Here is a 15,510-nt window from a genome sequence, read left to right as displayed (position 1 = left end):
TTGTGCACTAATTGTTCAATAAAGATCATGTGGTGTTCATTTAAGATCTATCAGATATGAATATGCCAGAGAACTATCCCCAGCTCTCAGAAACCATGCATGCTAATGTTATATTTAGTTGCTGGTCTCCCTATTCCTATCCTTGCCATAAACACATAAATGGTTTAAACTGAGCGGATACCCGAGACACTCAATTGGCTTTCTGGTTTGTGTTCTGCCTGAAGATGTCTCTTCTCTTCAATGAACATAAAACAAAAACCTGTATATTTTCAAGATAGCCCTAAGGACATGTCAGCTGTGTGAGCAGTGAGACAAGGAGAAGCAGGGATGTACCAGTCCTCCATAAAAAGAACACTGAAGCCAAGCATAGAGTTCACTCTGATTACAATAGATTGTATTCAGCTTTTACATAACAATCTGAGTCGTGACAGTTTTGCACTCGTTACTTCAGTGATATTTGCTGCATTAGAATGCCAACATTATTCACACATGTGATGCGATATGACAAGTCACTCTCACACAGTGAATTCCTGCTCATTGTTCAACGCTACTGACACAGACAACGACCTTTTTGTATATTAACAGCTTGGTAACAGAATAGAAAGCACAAAGGATTCACTGATATGTACAGTGATGAAGGAAGAAACCCTTGTGCCAACCTCTTGGCAAATAGCAAGGTACAGGTTATTTCTACAATTAGAAGAAAGGGATCACTGGCTTTATGACATGTACTCTTCTGATACGCTCTGACCTAAGAACAATTACTATACATGAACAGAGATGGATATCATTTTGTACTTTTATAAATGCTACAATAGCAGAAGCAAAAGCTTAAAAATGGGAAAGATACAGTAAGCCAGTTATTGTGTTGAGTTTGCCAATATAATGCTTTTATTATATTGGATAATATTATAACTTAGATGGGAGCACTATAGGTATTTTTTAATTGATAGAAATAATCAAACACGCTTGTGGTTATAGTATTGAAAAATAGAATTGGTAAAAAAATAATATGCAGGGCTTCACATAACTCACCTAATCAGTGGGCATTCCCTTGCTTGTGTAGTTAGTGGCACAGATGCCAATCAGCTCATTCACTTGTGGGGGACTTTAACCACTTGAGGACCTAGGGCTTTACCCCCCTTAAGGACCGGCCACTTTTTTTCCATTCAGACCACTGCAGCTTTCACGGTTTATTGCTCGCTCATACAACCTACCACCTAAATGAATTTTGGCTCCTTTTCTTGTCACTAATAAAGCTTTCTTTTGATGCTATTTGATTGCTCCTGCGATTTTTACTTTTTATTATATTCATCAAAAAAGACATGAATTTTGGCAAAAAAATGATTTTTTTAACTTTCTGTGCTGACAGTTTTCAAATAAAGTAAAATTTCTGTATACATGCAGCGCGAAAAATGTGGACAAACATGTTTTTGATAAAAAAAAAACCATTCAGTGTATATTTATTGGTTTGGGTAAAAGTTATAGCGTTTACAAACTATGGTGCCAAAAGTGAATTTTCCCATTTTCAAGCATCTCTGACTTTTCTGACCCCCTGTCATGTTTCATGAGGGGCTAGAATTCCAGGATAGTATAAATACCCCCCAAATGACCCCATTTTGGAAAGAAGACATCCCAAAGTATTCACTGAGAGGCATAGTGAGTTCATAGAAGATATTATTTTTTGTCACAAGTAAGCGGAAAATGACACTTTGTGAGGAAAAAAAAAAAAAAAAAAAGTTTCCATTTCTTCTAACTTGCGACAAAAAAAAATGAAATCTGCCACGGACTCACCATGCCCCTCTCTGAATACCTTGAAGGGTCTACTTTCCAAAATGGGATCATTTGTGGGGTGTGTTTACTGTCCTGACATTTTGGGGGGTGCTAAATTGTAAGCACCCCTGTAAAGCCTAAAGGTGCTCATTGGACTTTGGACCCCTTAGCGCAGTTAGGCTGCAAAAAAGTGCCACACATGTGGTATTGCCGTACTCAGGAGAAGTAGTATAATGTGTTTTGGGGTGTATTTTTACACATACCCATGCTGGGTGGGAGAAATATCTCTGTAAATGACAATTTGTTAATTTTTTTTACACACAATTGTCCATTTACAGAGATATTTCTCCCACTCAGCATGGGTATGTGTAAAAATACACCACAAAACACATTATACTACTTCTCCTGAGTACGGCGATACCACATGTGTGGCACTTTTTTGCACCCTAACTGCGCTAAAGGGCCCAAAGTCCAATGAGTACCTTTAGGATTTCACAGGTCATTTTGAGAAATTTCGTTTCAAGACTACTCCTCACGGTTTAGGGCCCCTAAAATGCCAGGGCAGTATAGGAACCCCACAAATGACCCCATTTTAGAAAGAAGACACCCCAAGGTATTCCGTTAGTAGTATGGCGAGTTCATAGAAGATTTTATTTTTTGTCACAAGTTAGCGGAAAATGACACTTTGTGAAAAAACACAATTAAAATCAATTTCCGCTAACTTTTGACAAAAAATAAAATCTTCTATGAACTCACCATACTCCTAACGGAATACCTTGGGGTGTCTTCTTTCTAAAATGGGGTCATTTGTGGGGTTCCTATACTGCCCTGGCATTTTAGGGGCCCTAAACCGTGAGGAGTAGTCTTGAAACCAAATGTCGCAAAATGACCTGTGAAATCCTAAAGGTACTCATTGGACTTTGGGCCCTTTAGCGCAGTTAGGGTGCAAAAAAGTGCCACACATGTGGTATCGCCATACTCGGGAGAAGTAGTACAATGTGTTTTGGGGTGTATTTTTACACATACCCATGCTGGGTGGGAGAAATACCTCTGTAAATGGACAATTGTGTGTAAAAAAAATCAAAAGATTGTCATTTACAGAGGTATTTCTCCCACCCAGCATGGGTATGTGTAAAAATACACCCCAAAACACATTGTACTACTTCTCCCGAGTACGGCGATACCACATGTGTGGCACTTTTTTGCACCCTAACTGCACTAAGGGGCCCAAAGTCCAATGAGTACCTTTAGGATTTCACAGGTCATTTTTGTTTCAAGACTACTCCTCACGGTTTAGGGCCCCTAAAATGCCAGGGCAGTATAGGAACCCCACTAATGACCCCATTTTAGAAAGAAGACACCCCAAGGTATTCCGTTAGGAGTATGGTGAGTTCATAGAAGTTTTTATTTTTTTGTCACAAGTTAGCGGAAATTGATTTTAATAGTTTTTTTTCACAAAGTGTCATTTTCCGCTAACTTGTGACAAAAAATAAAATCTTCTATGAACTCACCATACTCCGTACGGAATACCTTTGGGTGTCTTCTTTCTAGAATGGGGTCATTTGTGGGGTTCCTATACTGCCCTGGCATTTTAGGGGCCCTAAACCGTGAGGAGTAGTCTTGAAACCAAATGTCGCAAAATGACCTGTGAAATCCTAAAGGTACTCATTGGACTTTGGGCCCCTTAGCGTACTTAGGGTGTAAAAAAGTGCCACACATGTGGTACCGCTGTACTCAGGAGAAGTAGTATAATGCGTTTTGGGGTGTATTTTTACACATACCCATGCTAAGTGGGAGAAATATCTCTGTAAATGACAATTGTTTGATTTTTTTACACACAATTGTCCATTTACATAGAAATTTCTCCCACCCAGCATGGGTATGTGTAAAAATACACCCCAAAACACATTATACTACTTTTCCTGAGTACGGCGGTACCACATGTGTGACACTTTTTTGCAGCCTAGGTGCGCTAAGGGGCCCAACGTCCTATTCACAGGTCATTTTGAAGCATTTGTTTTCTAGACTACTCCTCGCGGTTTAGGGCCCCTAAAATGCCAGGGCAGTATAGGAACCCCACAAGTGACCCCATTTTAGAAAGAAGACACCCCAAGGTATTCCGTTAGGTGTATGGCGAGTTCATAGAAGATTTTATTTTTTGTCACAAGTTAGTGAAAAATGACACTTTGTGAAAAAAAACCAATAAAAATTAATTTCCGCTAACTTTTGACAAAAAATTAAATCTTCTATGAACTCGTCATACACCTAACATAATACCTTGGGGTGTCTTTTTTTTCTAAAATGGGGTCACTTGTGGGGTTCCTATACCGCCCTGGCATTTTACAGGCCCAAAACCGTGAGTAGTCTGGAAACCAAATGTCTCAAAATGACTGTTCAGGGGTATAAGCATCTGCAAATTTTTATGACAGGTGGTCTATGAGGGGGCGAATTTTGTGGAACCGGTCATAAGCAGGGTGGCCTTTTAGATGACAGGTTGTATTAGGCCTGATCTGATGGATAGGAGTGCTAGGGGGGTGACAGGAGGTGATTGATGGGTGTCTCAGGGGGTGGTTAGAGGGGAAAATAGATGCAATCCATGCACTGGGGAGGTGATCGGAAGGGGGTCTGAGGGTTTGGCCGAGTGATCAGGAGCCCACACGGGGCAAATTGGGGCCTGATCTGATGGGTAGGTGTGCTAGGGGGTGACAGGAGGTGATTGATGGGTGTCTCAAGGTGTGATTAGAGGGGGGAATGGATGCAAGCAATGCACTGGCGAGGTGATCAGGGCTGGGGTCTGAGGGCATTCTGAGGGTGTGGGCGGGTGATTGAGTGCCCTAGGGGCAGATAGGGGTCTAATCTGATAGGTAGCAGTGACAGGGGGTGATTGATGGGTAATTAGTGGGTGTTTAGGGTAGAGAATAGATGGAAACACTGCGCTTGGGTGGTGATCTGATGTCGGATCTGCGGGCGATCTATTGGTGTGGGTGGGTGATCAGTTTGCCCGCAAGGGGCAGGTTAGGGGCTGATTGATGGGTGGCAGTGACAGGGGGTGATTGATGGGTGGCAGTGACAGGGGGTGATTGATGGGTGGCAGTGACAGGGGGTGATTGATGGGTGATTGATAGGTGATTGACAGGTAATCAGTGGGTTATTACAGGGGAGAACAGATGTAAATATTGCACTGGCGAATTGATAAGGGGGGGTCTGAGGGCAATCTGAGCGTGTAGGCGGGCGATTGGGTGCCCGCAAGGGGCAGATTAGGGTCTGATCTGATAGGTAACAGTGACAGGTGGTGATAGGGAGTGATTGATGGGTAATTAGTGGGTGTTTAGAGGAGAGAATAGATGGAAACACTGCGCTTGGGTGGTGATCTGATGTCGGATCTGCGGGCGATCTATTGGTGTGGGTGGGTGATCAGATTGCCCGCAAGGGGCAGGTTAGGGGCTGATTGTTGGGTGGCAGTGACAGGGGGTGATTGATGGGTGATAGGTGATTGGCAGGTGATTGACAGGTGATCAGTGGGTTATTACAGGGAAGGACAGATGTAATTAATGCACTGGCGAATTGATAAGGGGGGGGGGGGTCTGAGGGCAATCTGAGCGTGTGGGCGGGTGATTGGGTGCCCGCAAGGGGCAGATTAGGGTCTGATCTGATAGGTAACAGTGACAGGTGGTGATAGGGGGTGATTGATGGGTAATTAGTGGGTGTTTAGAGAAGATAACAGATGTAAACGATACATTTGGGAGGTAATCTGACGGCGGGTTTGCGGGCGATCTAATGGTGTGGGTGGGTGATCAGATTGCCCGCAAGGGGCAGGTTAGGGGCTGATTGATGGGTGGCAGTGACAGGGGGTGACAGGGGGTGATTGATGGGTGATAGGTGATTGGCAGGTGATTGACAGGTGATCAGTGGGTTATTACAGGGAAGAACAGATGTAATTAATGCACTGGTGAATTGATAAGGGGGGGTCAGAGGGCAATCTGAGCGTGTGGGCGGGTGATTGGGTGCCCGCAAGGGGCAGATTAGGGTCTGATCTGATAGGTAAAAGTGACAAGTGGTGATAGGGGGTGATTGATGGGTGATTGATGGGTAATTAGTGGGTGTTTAGAGGAGAGAATAGATGTAAACAATGGATTTGGGAGGTGATCTGATGTCGGATCTGTGGGCGATCTATTGGTGTGGGGGGGTGATCAGATTGCCCGCAAGGGGCAGGTTAGGGGCTGATTGATGGGTGGCAGTGACAGGGGGTGATTGACGGGTGATTGATGGGTGATTGACGGGTGATTGACAGGTGATTGACAGGTGATTGACAGGTGATCAGGGGGATAGATGCATACAGTAAACAGGGGGGGGTGGTCTGGGGGGGGGGGTCTGGGGAGAATCTGAGGGGTGGGGGGTGATCAGGAGGGGGCAGGGAGCAGGGGGGGGGGGGATAAAAAAAAAATAGCGTTGACAGATAGTGACAGGGAGTGATTGATGGGTGATTAGGGGGGTGATTGGGTGCAAACAGGGGTCTGGGGGGTGGGCAGGGGGGGGGTCTGATGGGTGCTGTGGGCGATCTGGGGCAGGGGGGGGAGAAATCAGTGTGCTTGGGTGCAGACTAGGGTGGCTGCAGCCTGCCCTGGTGGTCCCTCGGACACTGGGACCACCAGGGCAGGAGGCAGCATGTATAATACACTTTGTAAACATTACAAAGTGTATTATACACTTTGTATGCGGCGATCGCGGGGTTAACATCCCGCCGGCGCTTCCGTATAGCCGGCGGGATGTTGCGGCGAGCGAACGGTGACAGGCGCCGGCGGAGGATCGCGTCACGGATGACGCGATCGCTCCGCCCATGCCCTTAAATGGACCGCCGCCTCTGTGGGTGAGGCCGTCCTGCAGGGCTCCACTTCCCCGCCGCCCCTGTGTAGTGGGCGGTCAGGAAGTGGTTAAAAGTGACGGCCGTTTTTTGAGCAGAATTTCTCTCCCTACAAGGATATGGTAGGAATGGTGGTATGTTCCTATCTTCCTCATCTCCCATGCGCTGCTGCAGAACTTCATCCCAGCTATGCTGCTCTAGCTTCTCTCAGGCCCCAGGCACTTTAACAGGCTCTTGTAAGGCTACCTCTGCTATAGTGCCCCTTCTTATGGCAACCATGCAATGGGCTGCAGTGCCAATAATAAGTGGTAAGGTTGCGTAACACACACCTGCATTGAGCAGTACATGGCTGCCTGTGGTGGTGGTATGACTGATATTAGATACAATAACTGCTGGAATCTGATATCACCTGAAGAACATCTTATCTAACATCACATGTTACAGATTACATTATTCTCCTGCAATGCTCCTGTGTGGCAGATTTTCAAAATCTTGCTAAGGCAACATCCTATAATTGGAAAATCAGGGCTCCATTTCAATTTTTTAGTGTATACTGTGATATAAAAACAATTCATACATGTGCACTTAAAATGTACAGGATAGGTTTGCTTTATAGAACAATTGAACCATCTCTCTAGTTGAATGGAATGAGGCAGGTGCTGATCTGCTGCAGTGTTCTCCCCAGCATTTTTTTTGTAGCTGGGTGGCATGAAAAAGTAGTCGGGTGGGGTGTGCGACGGGAGAATGTAGGGCCTGGCGCTACTATACTTACTGCATAGGCGGTGGACGAGGAGGTTAGCCTATGACAGCCGGGTGCTCACCAAAAAAAGAGTCTGGGGAGAACACTGTGCTAGAGCTTGGCGCAAGAGGGTTCTCGGCTGGGGTGGCCAGTTGGGCAAAACACTGCCAAGAAGTGTGTATTTCGGCTCTTATGAGTCAGTAAGAGATCCAGCCTGTCAGACCATATCCTCCAAGTGCAAGCCGATGCTATTGGTGTCCTCCTTACCCCTCCCACTCCGTTGTCCCTCTGTTCTGCTCCGTAGTAACAGACTATGTCGTCAGCCGCTACGCTAGACTCCTGCTTTGGGTATCTTACTATGTTTCCATTTAAGTTGACAACTAAGATGCTAACTACGATTGACTGGCTAGGCAACAATGACAGTAATTCTGATAAAGGATTGTACTTCTTGAATCATTCTTCCAGTAATCTGATTGCTCAGCGTTTTGTTTTCAGAAGGCCAAAAGTAAAATATGAAGATATTTTGCAGCATGTATGGGACTCATTGTAAAGTTAAAAGCAATGCAAGTAATTAGAACATGTATGTTGGCAGTGAAAGCTGTAGCCCTGATCACCGTTACTGTTCTGTTGAGCAACTACTGCACAACAAGAAATCACATCAAACATCATTATTTGTATTGCTCCACAAGAAAGCCTTACCATATGTAACAGAGAACCTTATATTCACAGACAGGCAATATAGAAAGTGTTTGTGCTTGGAAAATAGAGCTACTTAAGGTGTGCAGGTACTGGCACTTACCATCACTGTTGCAGCTGCAGCAGCTGCTTGTGCTGCTACTGCAGCCTGGTTGGCTTGATGTTGTGCAGCTTTGATTTTGGCCTGCAAATGTGCAGGAGGGTGAAAATATTTGCATTTCTCCCTCATGCAGCGACCCTTAATGTAATCCATACAAACGGTTACAGTGTTATCATTTGTATCAATCATCGTGCTGTCTGCTGGGTGAGCAAAGCGGCAATCAGTCTCTCCCCGTGCACAGTTTCCTCTCTGAAACTCCCTGCATACCTACGCAAGACACACAAGGACACATCACTGAAAGTCTGCCTAGCAACATGATTTATATATTGTACTGATGCATAAAAAGCTACGGATGCATGATATGCTATTTTTAAGGTTTTCACTACAGCTTCTAACCCTTATAAGCAGCAACTTGGCATTAAACATGTACTAGTTGTACTGCATTTGCCAGGCTTCTCCTGCAGGATCTGCTATCATGGGCACCGTACTACTACAATGGGTCAAAAGCGGTGGCAAGATTTGTCATTAATTTAGATAACTACTTTATACACTCATTTAAAGCAGAACAAAAGTCAAGCAAAGAAAGCAGCCCACTGCAAAGTCATCATACTAACAATGGATATTTTAACATCCTACCTTCTAAAATGACACAATTTTTAAAATGACTGTCCAGTGTTGAACAGGTCCCAACATTTTTTATTGCAGTTTTCCTGTGGCACAGAAGAGGGGACACACACAAAATTGGATTGCAAACTGCAATATTTCAATGTATTACAGCAATATTCAAAAAGGCAGCAATATTCAAAAAGGCAGGCTGTGATCCTATCTATCCATCTACCTACATATCTACCTACATATCTATCTATCTATCTATCTATCTATCTATCTATCTATCTATCTATCTATCTATCTATCTATCTATCGATCCAGTGCGTTGCAAAAGTATCCCCCCTCCCACACACACACTTTGCTTTGTACCGTAGCTATTTTGTTATGCTTCTTAATCATATTTTGTATGTGATGGATCTATACAAAATAGTCTAAGCTAGTGTGTCTTAAGTCAAAAATATACATAAAAATATACATAAAATGTTTTTAAAAAAATAATAAACTGAAAACTGGCATGTGCATATGTATCTATCTACCCGCTTTGCCATCAAGCCCCTAAAAAGTTCTTGTGCACACAATTACCTCCAAAAGTCACATAAGTAGAGATATGTCCACCTGTGTGCAATTTCAGTATAAAATGATCTGTCAGTATAAACACACCTTTTCAGAAATGCCACAGAGGCTTGAACACCACTAAGCTGGTGGCATCACACCATGAAGACTAAGCAGCCCTTCAACCAAGTCAGGGACAAAGTTGTTGTGAAGTACAAGTCAGGGTTGGGTTATAAAAAAAAATATCCAAAGCTTTCAATATGCCCTGGAGCACCATCAAATCCACCATCTTCAAATGTGAAGAACATGGTATCACAACACATCTGCCAAGAGAGGGAGATCAAAGGAAACCTTGCAGGAGCTGCAGAGTTCCACACCTGAGACCAGAGTATCTGTCAATAGGACCATAATAAACTGTACAATCAATAGAGCTGGGCTTTATGAGCTTTTTGAACCTTTTCCCATTACTTTATGGAAGAGACTCCAGAAAAAAAGCCATTGCTTAGTGTTAAAAATAAGATGGCATATTTTTCGTTTGCCAAAAGGCATATTGTCAACTCCTTTAATGTTTGACGAAAGATGCTCTGGTCAGATGAGACTAAAATTAAACTTTTTGGCCACCAAGGAAAATGCTATGTCTGGCGCAAACCCAACACATCCTATGACCCCAAGAACACAATCGCTATAGTGAAACATGGTGGTGGCAGCATCATGCTATAGGGATGTTTCAGAGTCAAAGGAAAGATGGGTGTTGCCAAATGCAGGGATATTCCTGAGCAAAACCTGTGTAAGCCTGCCAGTGATTTGAGACTGGGACAGAGATTCACCTTCCTGCAGGACAATGACCTGAAGCATACTGCTAAAGGTTTAAGGGGCTACATTTAAATGTGTTGGAATAGCCTAGTCAAATCTAGACCGCAATCCAATAGAGAATCTGTGGTTAGCCTTGAAGATAGCTGTTCACAAGTGAAAACCATCCAACATGAAGGAACTGGAGCAGTTTTGTTTGCTTAACAATAAACTAAATAATAGATATTTAAACCTGTAGGCATGCTCTGTCAATGAAATGGTGCAAACTCTTAAAACAATCTATTTTAATTCCATGTTTGTGAGGCACCAAAACATGAAAAATGCCAAGGGGGTGAATACTTTTGCAAGGCACTGTACGCAGTTCAGATGCATCCTATTGGTTTCAATAGGCTGCGTTTCTGCATCTATAATTGTGTGGAAAAACCTTAGTGCTGATTTTATTAAAACATTTCATCGCAGTGAGGATGTTTTATTTTTACCCTACAGGGTAAATAGGTTAAGAGGTTATCAAAGACCCTTTTTACTTATTTACCTGGGCGGTTGTGGCTATTAGGCTGCCCCTCTCCTTCCAGGTGACCAGACAGCACCATAAGTCCCATTCTTACTCCAACTTATTCCTTGGCATCAGAGGTACACTGGAATGAGGGAATATTGCAGGAAACAGAGCCTAGGCTTTTCTTCCTCTCCTTCCAGGGTAAGCCCCAATGTTCTACCACCTTGTCCACTCCTTTTGGGGGTGGTGCCATCTACCCTTATGGTCAAGCACCCGATAACTATTTGGCTACTTATCTTAAGAGTGCAGTTATGATACACACTAAATTACTAAAGTTCTATAAGGCTAGAGAATAGTAGAGAATTTAAGTGGTCTGGCAAACCTGGCTTGGATGCATGGCAAAAGATTGGAAATCCTCATCTGAGTCACAGACTAGACACAAAGCAACTGCAATGTATTGTATTTGTAACAAATCTAGGTTTTTTTGGCTTCATTATAAAAAAAGTTCTCACTGCAGGCGTGTGCATGGGACTGGGATCCCATGACTGCTATCTCATTAAACTGCAGGATTACTTGTATTTCTCACTGTTCTCCCATTTTCCCCACCCATGGAGATCCTTACTAAATCAGGCCCTATATCACAGGTGTCGAACTCCAGTCCTCGAGGGAAATGTGTTCTACTTGATGAACTACATCTTTCCTGATTCAGTCCCATCAATTAATTTAAGCTGTTTTAAAAATGTGTGAGGACCTCGGCCCTTGAGGGCTAGAGTTGGACATTCCTGCCCTATAAGGTTAAAATTGTGTCATTTTAATAGGTAAGAGAACATTTTTACTACCATGCCTTTTCTGTATTCTATACTACTTTCTCTTTTTGATTTGAATTTTGCTTTAAGTTAAATATCGGTAGTGCAGTGGAGAAACCAATATTTAGACCTACTTTCAGTATATGCTACATTTGTAAATATTATGTAAATCATCATACCCCAACTTTTTGTGAACAGTGGCCCAGTTTTCAACAATGCTGCTACTGGAATACAATATCCCATGGAGAATTTCTACACAGTGAAATAAGGTGCTGCTGCTGCTGCTTCAAGAGGTCAAATAAACAATTTTTCAAGTTCTACAAGAAATGAAACCTGAGCTACAGAAATCAATGATGGAGGAAAGGAGGTTCGGTAATGGTATTGCTACCGTGGCATCAGTTCTTTGTACAATTCATCAGACAGTGCTGAGAAATGAATTAAAATGTTCAAAAAGGGTACATTTTTTGAAAAACAAACAAAAAAACAAACATTCCTTTGGCATTTTTTAACACCCAATGCTACTTCAAAACAAATATTCATTAGAAAGACAATAATTATAGCATTTTTTAAAATACAGCTCTATGTAACCTTAAAAAAAGCACAATAAAAGGTTAAAAACTACTCAGCGTCTTAACAAACATGTGTACAGTCTGTTTATTGTTAAACCTAACTTGAGCTCCTCTGTGCTTTATGAATGTCTGCTATTCTTCACTGACAAACTGTAAATTAATGGGACTTGTGTCTCCGTAGCCATTTACAGCTGACTACGGCCTACGTTTCCCAACAGACTCTACTCTGATTTTACTCAGCTACATTCAGCTAGGTCCCACTCGGTAACAAGATAAAACAGAAAACATCCTGTCTAAAACATTTAGAACATCTTGTGTTTTGCTTTTAAATATGAAATTAGTGCCAGAAGTCCAAACATCATTTTTTTTCTTTTTAAATAGTAAACTGAGGAATAACATTTTATGTAATCTCAGTATTCTATTTCTTCAGTTTGTAAATAAATAGCAAACAAGGATGCAATTTTCTGCCCTACGCTGGGAACGAGCTGATGAAGCCAATTCTATTAGCTAGGCTTCTAGCATTCAGTGCAGCTGATGTTTGAGGAAAAAAAAAATGATGCTAAATTTAAAGCCCAACTTCAGCCACTTTTCTTTTTTTCAAAATGTGGGATAATGTGGTGAAGGAACAGAGCCTCTATTAAGGGTATTTCCTAATTTCTTGACACAGTGACACCTTAAACTATGATTTGATCCCATGGTGCCACTGGGACAAGAGGCTCTAACTCCTTTTCCCTTGCATTGCCCTTTGTGGCACTATTTAGCTTAACCTGTTGGTGAACACCTGTCATTAAAAAGTTTCTTGCCATTTTGTCCAAAATAAATACTGTAAAGGTTTAAGGCTACGTTCAGGGGTGCGTTGAAGCATTACAGCTATACGGAAACATGGAACTTCTCAATGCAGTGCACTACCTATGTGCTGTTTACAGTGCAGTCGGTGCGGAATAATGGTGTGCAGCATCTCAACACTTCCAATGGGCTGGCAAGTATGCATTTAAGTTCAGCAGGCAAGACCTGCTTTACTCATCAAAAGTACTGAGGATAACACTCTTGTAGTCTAGTTGTGCTATACAGCCAAACTAGGGTAAAGGGTAGGTTCACCATGAATATTGCATTCCCTGTAAAATCAGCAAGGGAACAGTAAAGTCACACCACGCGTTATCCATATGCTGCATCAAATACAGCAAAGCACACAGTCAATGAGACTTATGCTTCACTGTTAACGCGGGCGTTTTGCATTAACAGTTTTTAACTAACTCATGACTACTGCTAATTACACCCAGCTCATGCCTCCCTGCACCAATCCACTACTAACTCTACATTCAAGTTTATTAAAGAAATATCTCTTTTTAGCAAGTAAGACCTAGTTTTGTTAATCAGAGTTAACAAATCCTAACTTAGTTTCAGTAGGTAACTTTTCTTAGTGAGTGCTAAAATAGATTAGATATTCCCACTGAGGTATATGACCCAGGGACATGCTCAAGATCAGATCCCTAGACCACCCTCTTAAAGGCACTAGTTTAATGTTGACATAGAAAATGCAGCTGATGCGCATACATGGATCCTTATGCAGCCCAACTCAACATCATTATATTGTGGTAGTCAAAGGCATGATGATCCTGTTTACTGTTTTTAGTGCAGAAATTTAGCAGATCTATTTTTCCTTTCTTCTGTTATCTGCACTATACAGTATAATACAGAACAAGTTATATAGTGTGATTGAAATAATAGGAAATCACAAAAGCTTATAGGCCATCACATTAAAAGTGCATTTCTGTGAAAGGCGGAATTCATCATATTACCCAACATTAGTAGTCTACGCTCAAAAATAAAGGTAAAGAAAGACAATAAAATGAAAATGAACTCTTCAGCTACAGTAGTGCTAATCTGGAGAGGGATTTGGCAGCCGACATCAACTGGGACTATTTTAAACTCTACCTTAATTAATAACCCAATGCTCTAAAATGCAGTTGAACCACCTATATAATGTGAATTTCTTCTCCAATGTGTGTCTTTCGTTTAGGTAATGGAATCTGGTTACAGCCTTTGCTGATTGGTTGCCCTTGCTGGACAATGTGTAAGGATACGTTGCAAACTGTACCTCCAATTTATCTGTCCTGAGAAGTTTCTGAGTAGCAGTGGAACCAGCGACTGATACCGGTGGGCTTCCCGGAACAATGAGAGGTGTAGAGGGCAGAATTTCAGTTGGAACCAATCCAACACCTGGAGTCATTGGAGTAAGATATGGAGCAAAGCTAATAGCTGTATTTGTTCCTAATGCTGGACCTACAGGAAAGGTGGGCTGAAATAAAATACATTAGTAAGTGCAACTGCAAAGAATGTATTAAGTCATCTCTGCAATCACTAAATATAAAACATTCAACAGTCTAAAATTAGATGAAGAAAAAAAACCCCACATTTCTTTACATAAGCATATTATGCAGTTCAGAAGACTAGAAAAAAACACCTGTAAACTATAACAGTTTAAACAGGGGAAACCACAAAGTCACAAGAAACACTTTATACAAAGAAGGGGGAAGGTGTAGCTCAGACCTAAAGCCTTTGCAATAACCATTTGTAATAGTTATTTCCCAATGTCAGCTACCTCAGCTATTTGTCAATGACACATCCAAAGCAGGATCTTGTCTTGCCATTACACTTCCTTACATAAGTACACAGGGAGAGCGAGAAGAAAGGGGTACATACGCATGAACAGAAAGGGTGTCTGAAAAAGAGAGTGCCAGAACACAGGAGACCGGGCGGACACCGAGGGAGCAGAAAGACTACAGGGGGCTGGAAGAAGCCGTAGGTAAGTATAAATTCTCCCCTCTTGACAGTAAGAAGTTTTGAATCAGGATGATACCATTTATTGGCTAAATTAGAGAGAAATAAAAAGTAAGCTTTCAGCTAATAAGTGTATACCTTTTGACAGTTTTACTTTAAGTGGAACTGGGGCACAAGTACGTATCGGACATTCCTCTTTACTTTAACTAAAATAACCTCAAATATTGCTATAATAAATTGCAACAAGTTTAAGTACCCCTAGTCCAACATTAGTAGTTCCTGGGGTATTTGCACCATATAGAGTATAAAATCTATACACCTTTCTAAATAAATAGATGGAGAGAGTGACTGAGACAAGGGACTTATAATAAACATAACATAAACATTTTGTCAGGAGAGTACAGTTGCTGGCTGCCTGACTCAGGGCCCAGCTATATACTGCAGGGTGGAAACAGAAAGCTCTGCAGGCCTCAGAAGGAGATAATGTAGCAGGGAGCTGCTGGTTATACAAGGCTATCCATCACACCCTAGTGAGGAATCCAGTCCAGACACAACAAGAAGTCTCAGCTCTACCCTTCCCGGGATCCCAAGCTTGTCATTTGCTGCTACTCAGCAATAAGGTAACTCCCTGGATTTATGCTCGGAAACAGACATGTCAAGCCTTACAGTGCGCTAATAATAAGCTGTATGATCTGTACACAACTCTAAATATTGTTATCTA

General features: G+C 42.2%; 1 protein-coding gene and 1 long non-coding RNA gene across 16 annotated transcripts in view; one reads left to right on the top strand and one right to left on the bottom strand.

Annotated features, from left to right (window-relative positions):
- The window catches only part of LOC137546028 (uncharacterized), a 46,210-nt gene extending 31,884 nt beyond the window's left edge, over positions 1-14,326 (top strand). The window contains exon 3 of the long non-coding RNA XR_011026155.1: positions 14,029-14,326. This is a non-coding gene — a long non-coding RNA (uncharacterized lncRNA). The remainder of the gene's footprint in view (positions 1-14,028) is intronic.
- The window catches only part of MBNL2 (muscleblind like splicing regulator 2), a 236,623-nt gene that overhangs the window by 36,829 nt on the left and 184,284 nt on the right, over positions 1-15,510 (bottom strand). For 14 of the 15 annotated variants that reach the window (XM_068267935.1, XM_068267934.1, XM_068267943.1 and 11 more), the window contains 2 exons: positions 14,107-14,307; positions 8,173-8,436 (listed from right to left, as the gene is read on the bottom strand). In XM_068267935.1, the coding sequence (XP_068124036.1) occupies positions 8,173-8,436; positions 14,107-14,307 (465 nt within the window). The remainder of the gene's footprint in view (positions 1-8,172; positions 8,437-14,106; positions 14,308-15,510) is intronic. The other variant, XM_068267948.1, reaches the window with a different exon arrangement.

This window comes from Hyperolius riggenbachi, chromosome 2, assembly GCF_040937935.1.
Source record: "Hyperolius riggenbachi isolate aHypRig1 chromosome 2, aHypRig1.pri, whole genome shotgun sequence".
Lineage (NCBI taxonomy): Eukaryota > Metazoa > Chordata > Amphibia > Anura > Hyperoliidae > Hyperolius > Hyperolius riggenbachi.
The sequence above is the reverse complement of the archived record's forward strand: the minus strand, read 5'-3'. Positions and strand labels throughout refer to the sequence as shown.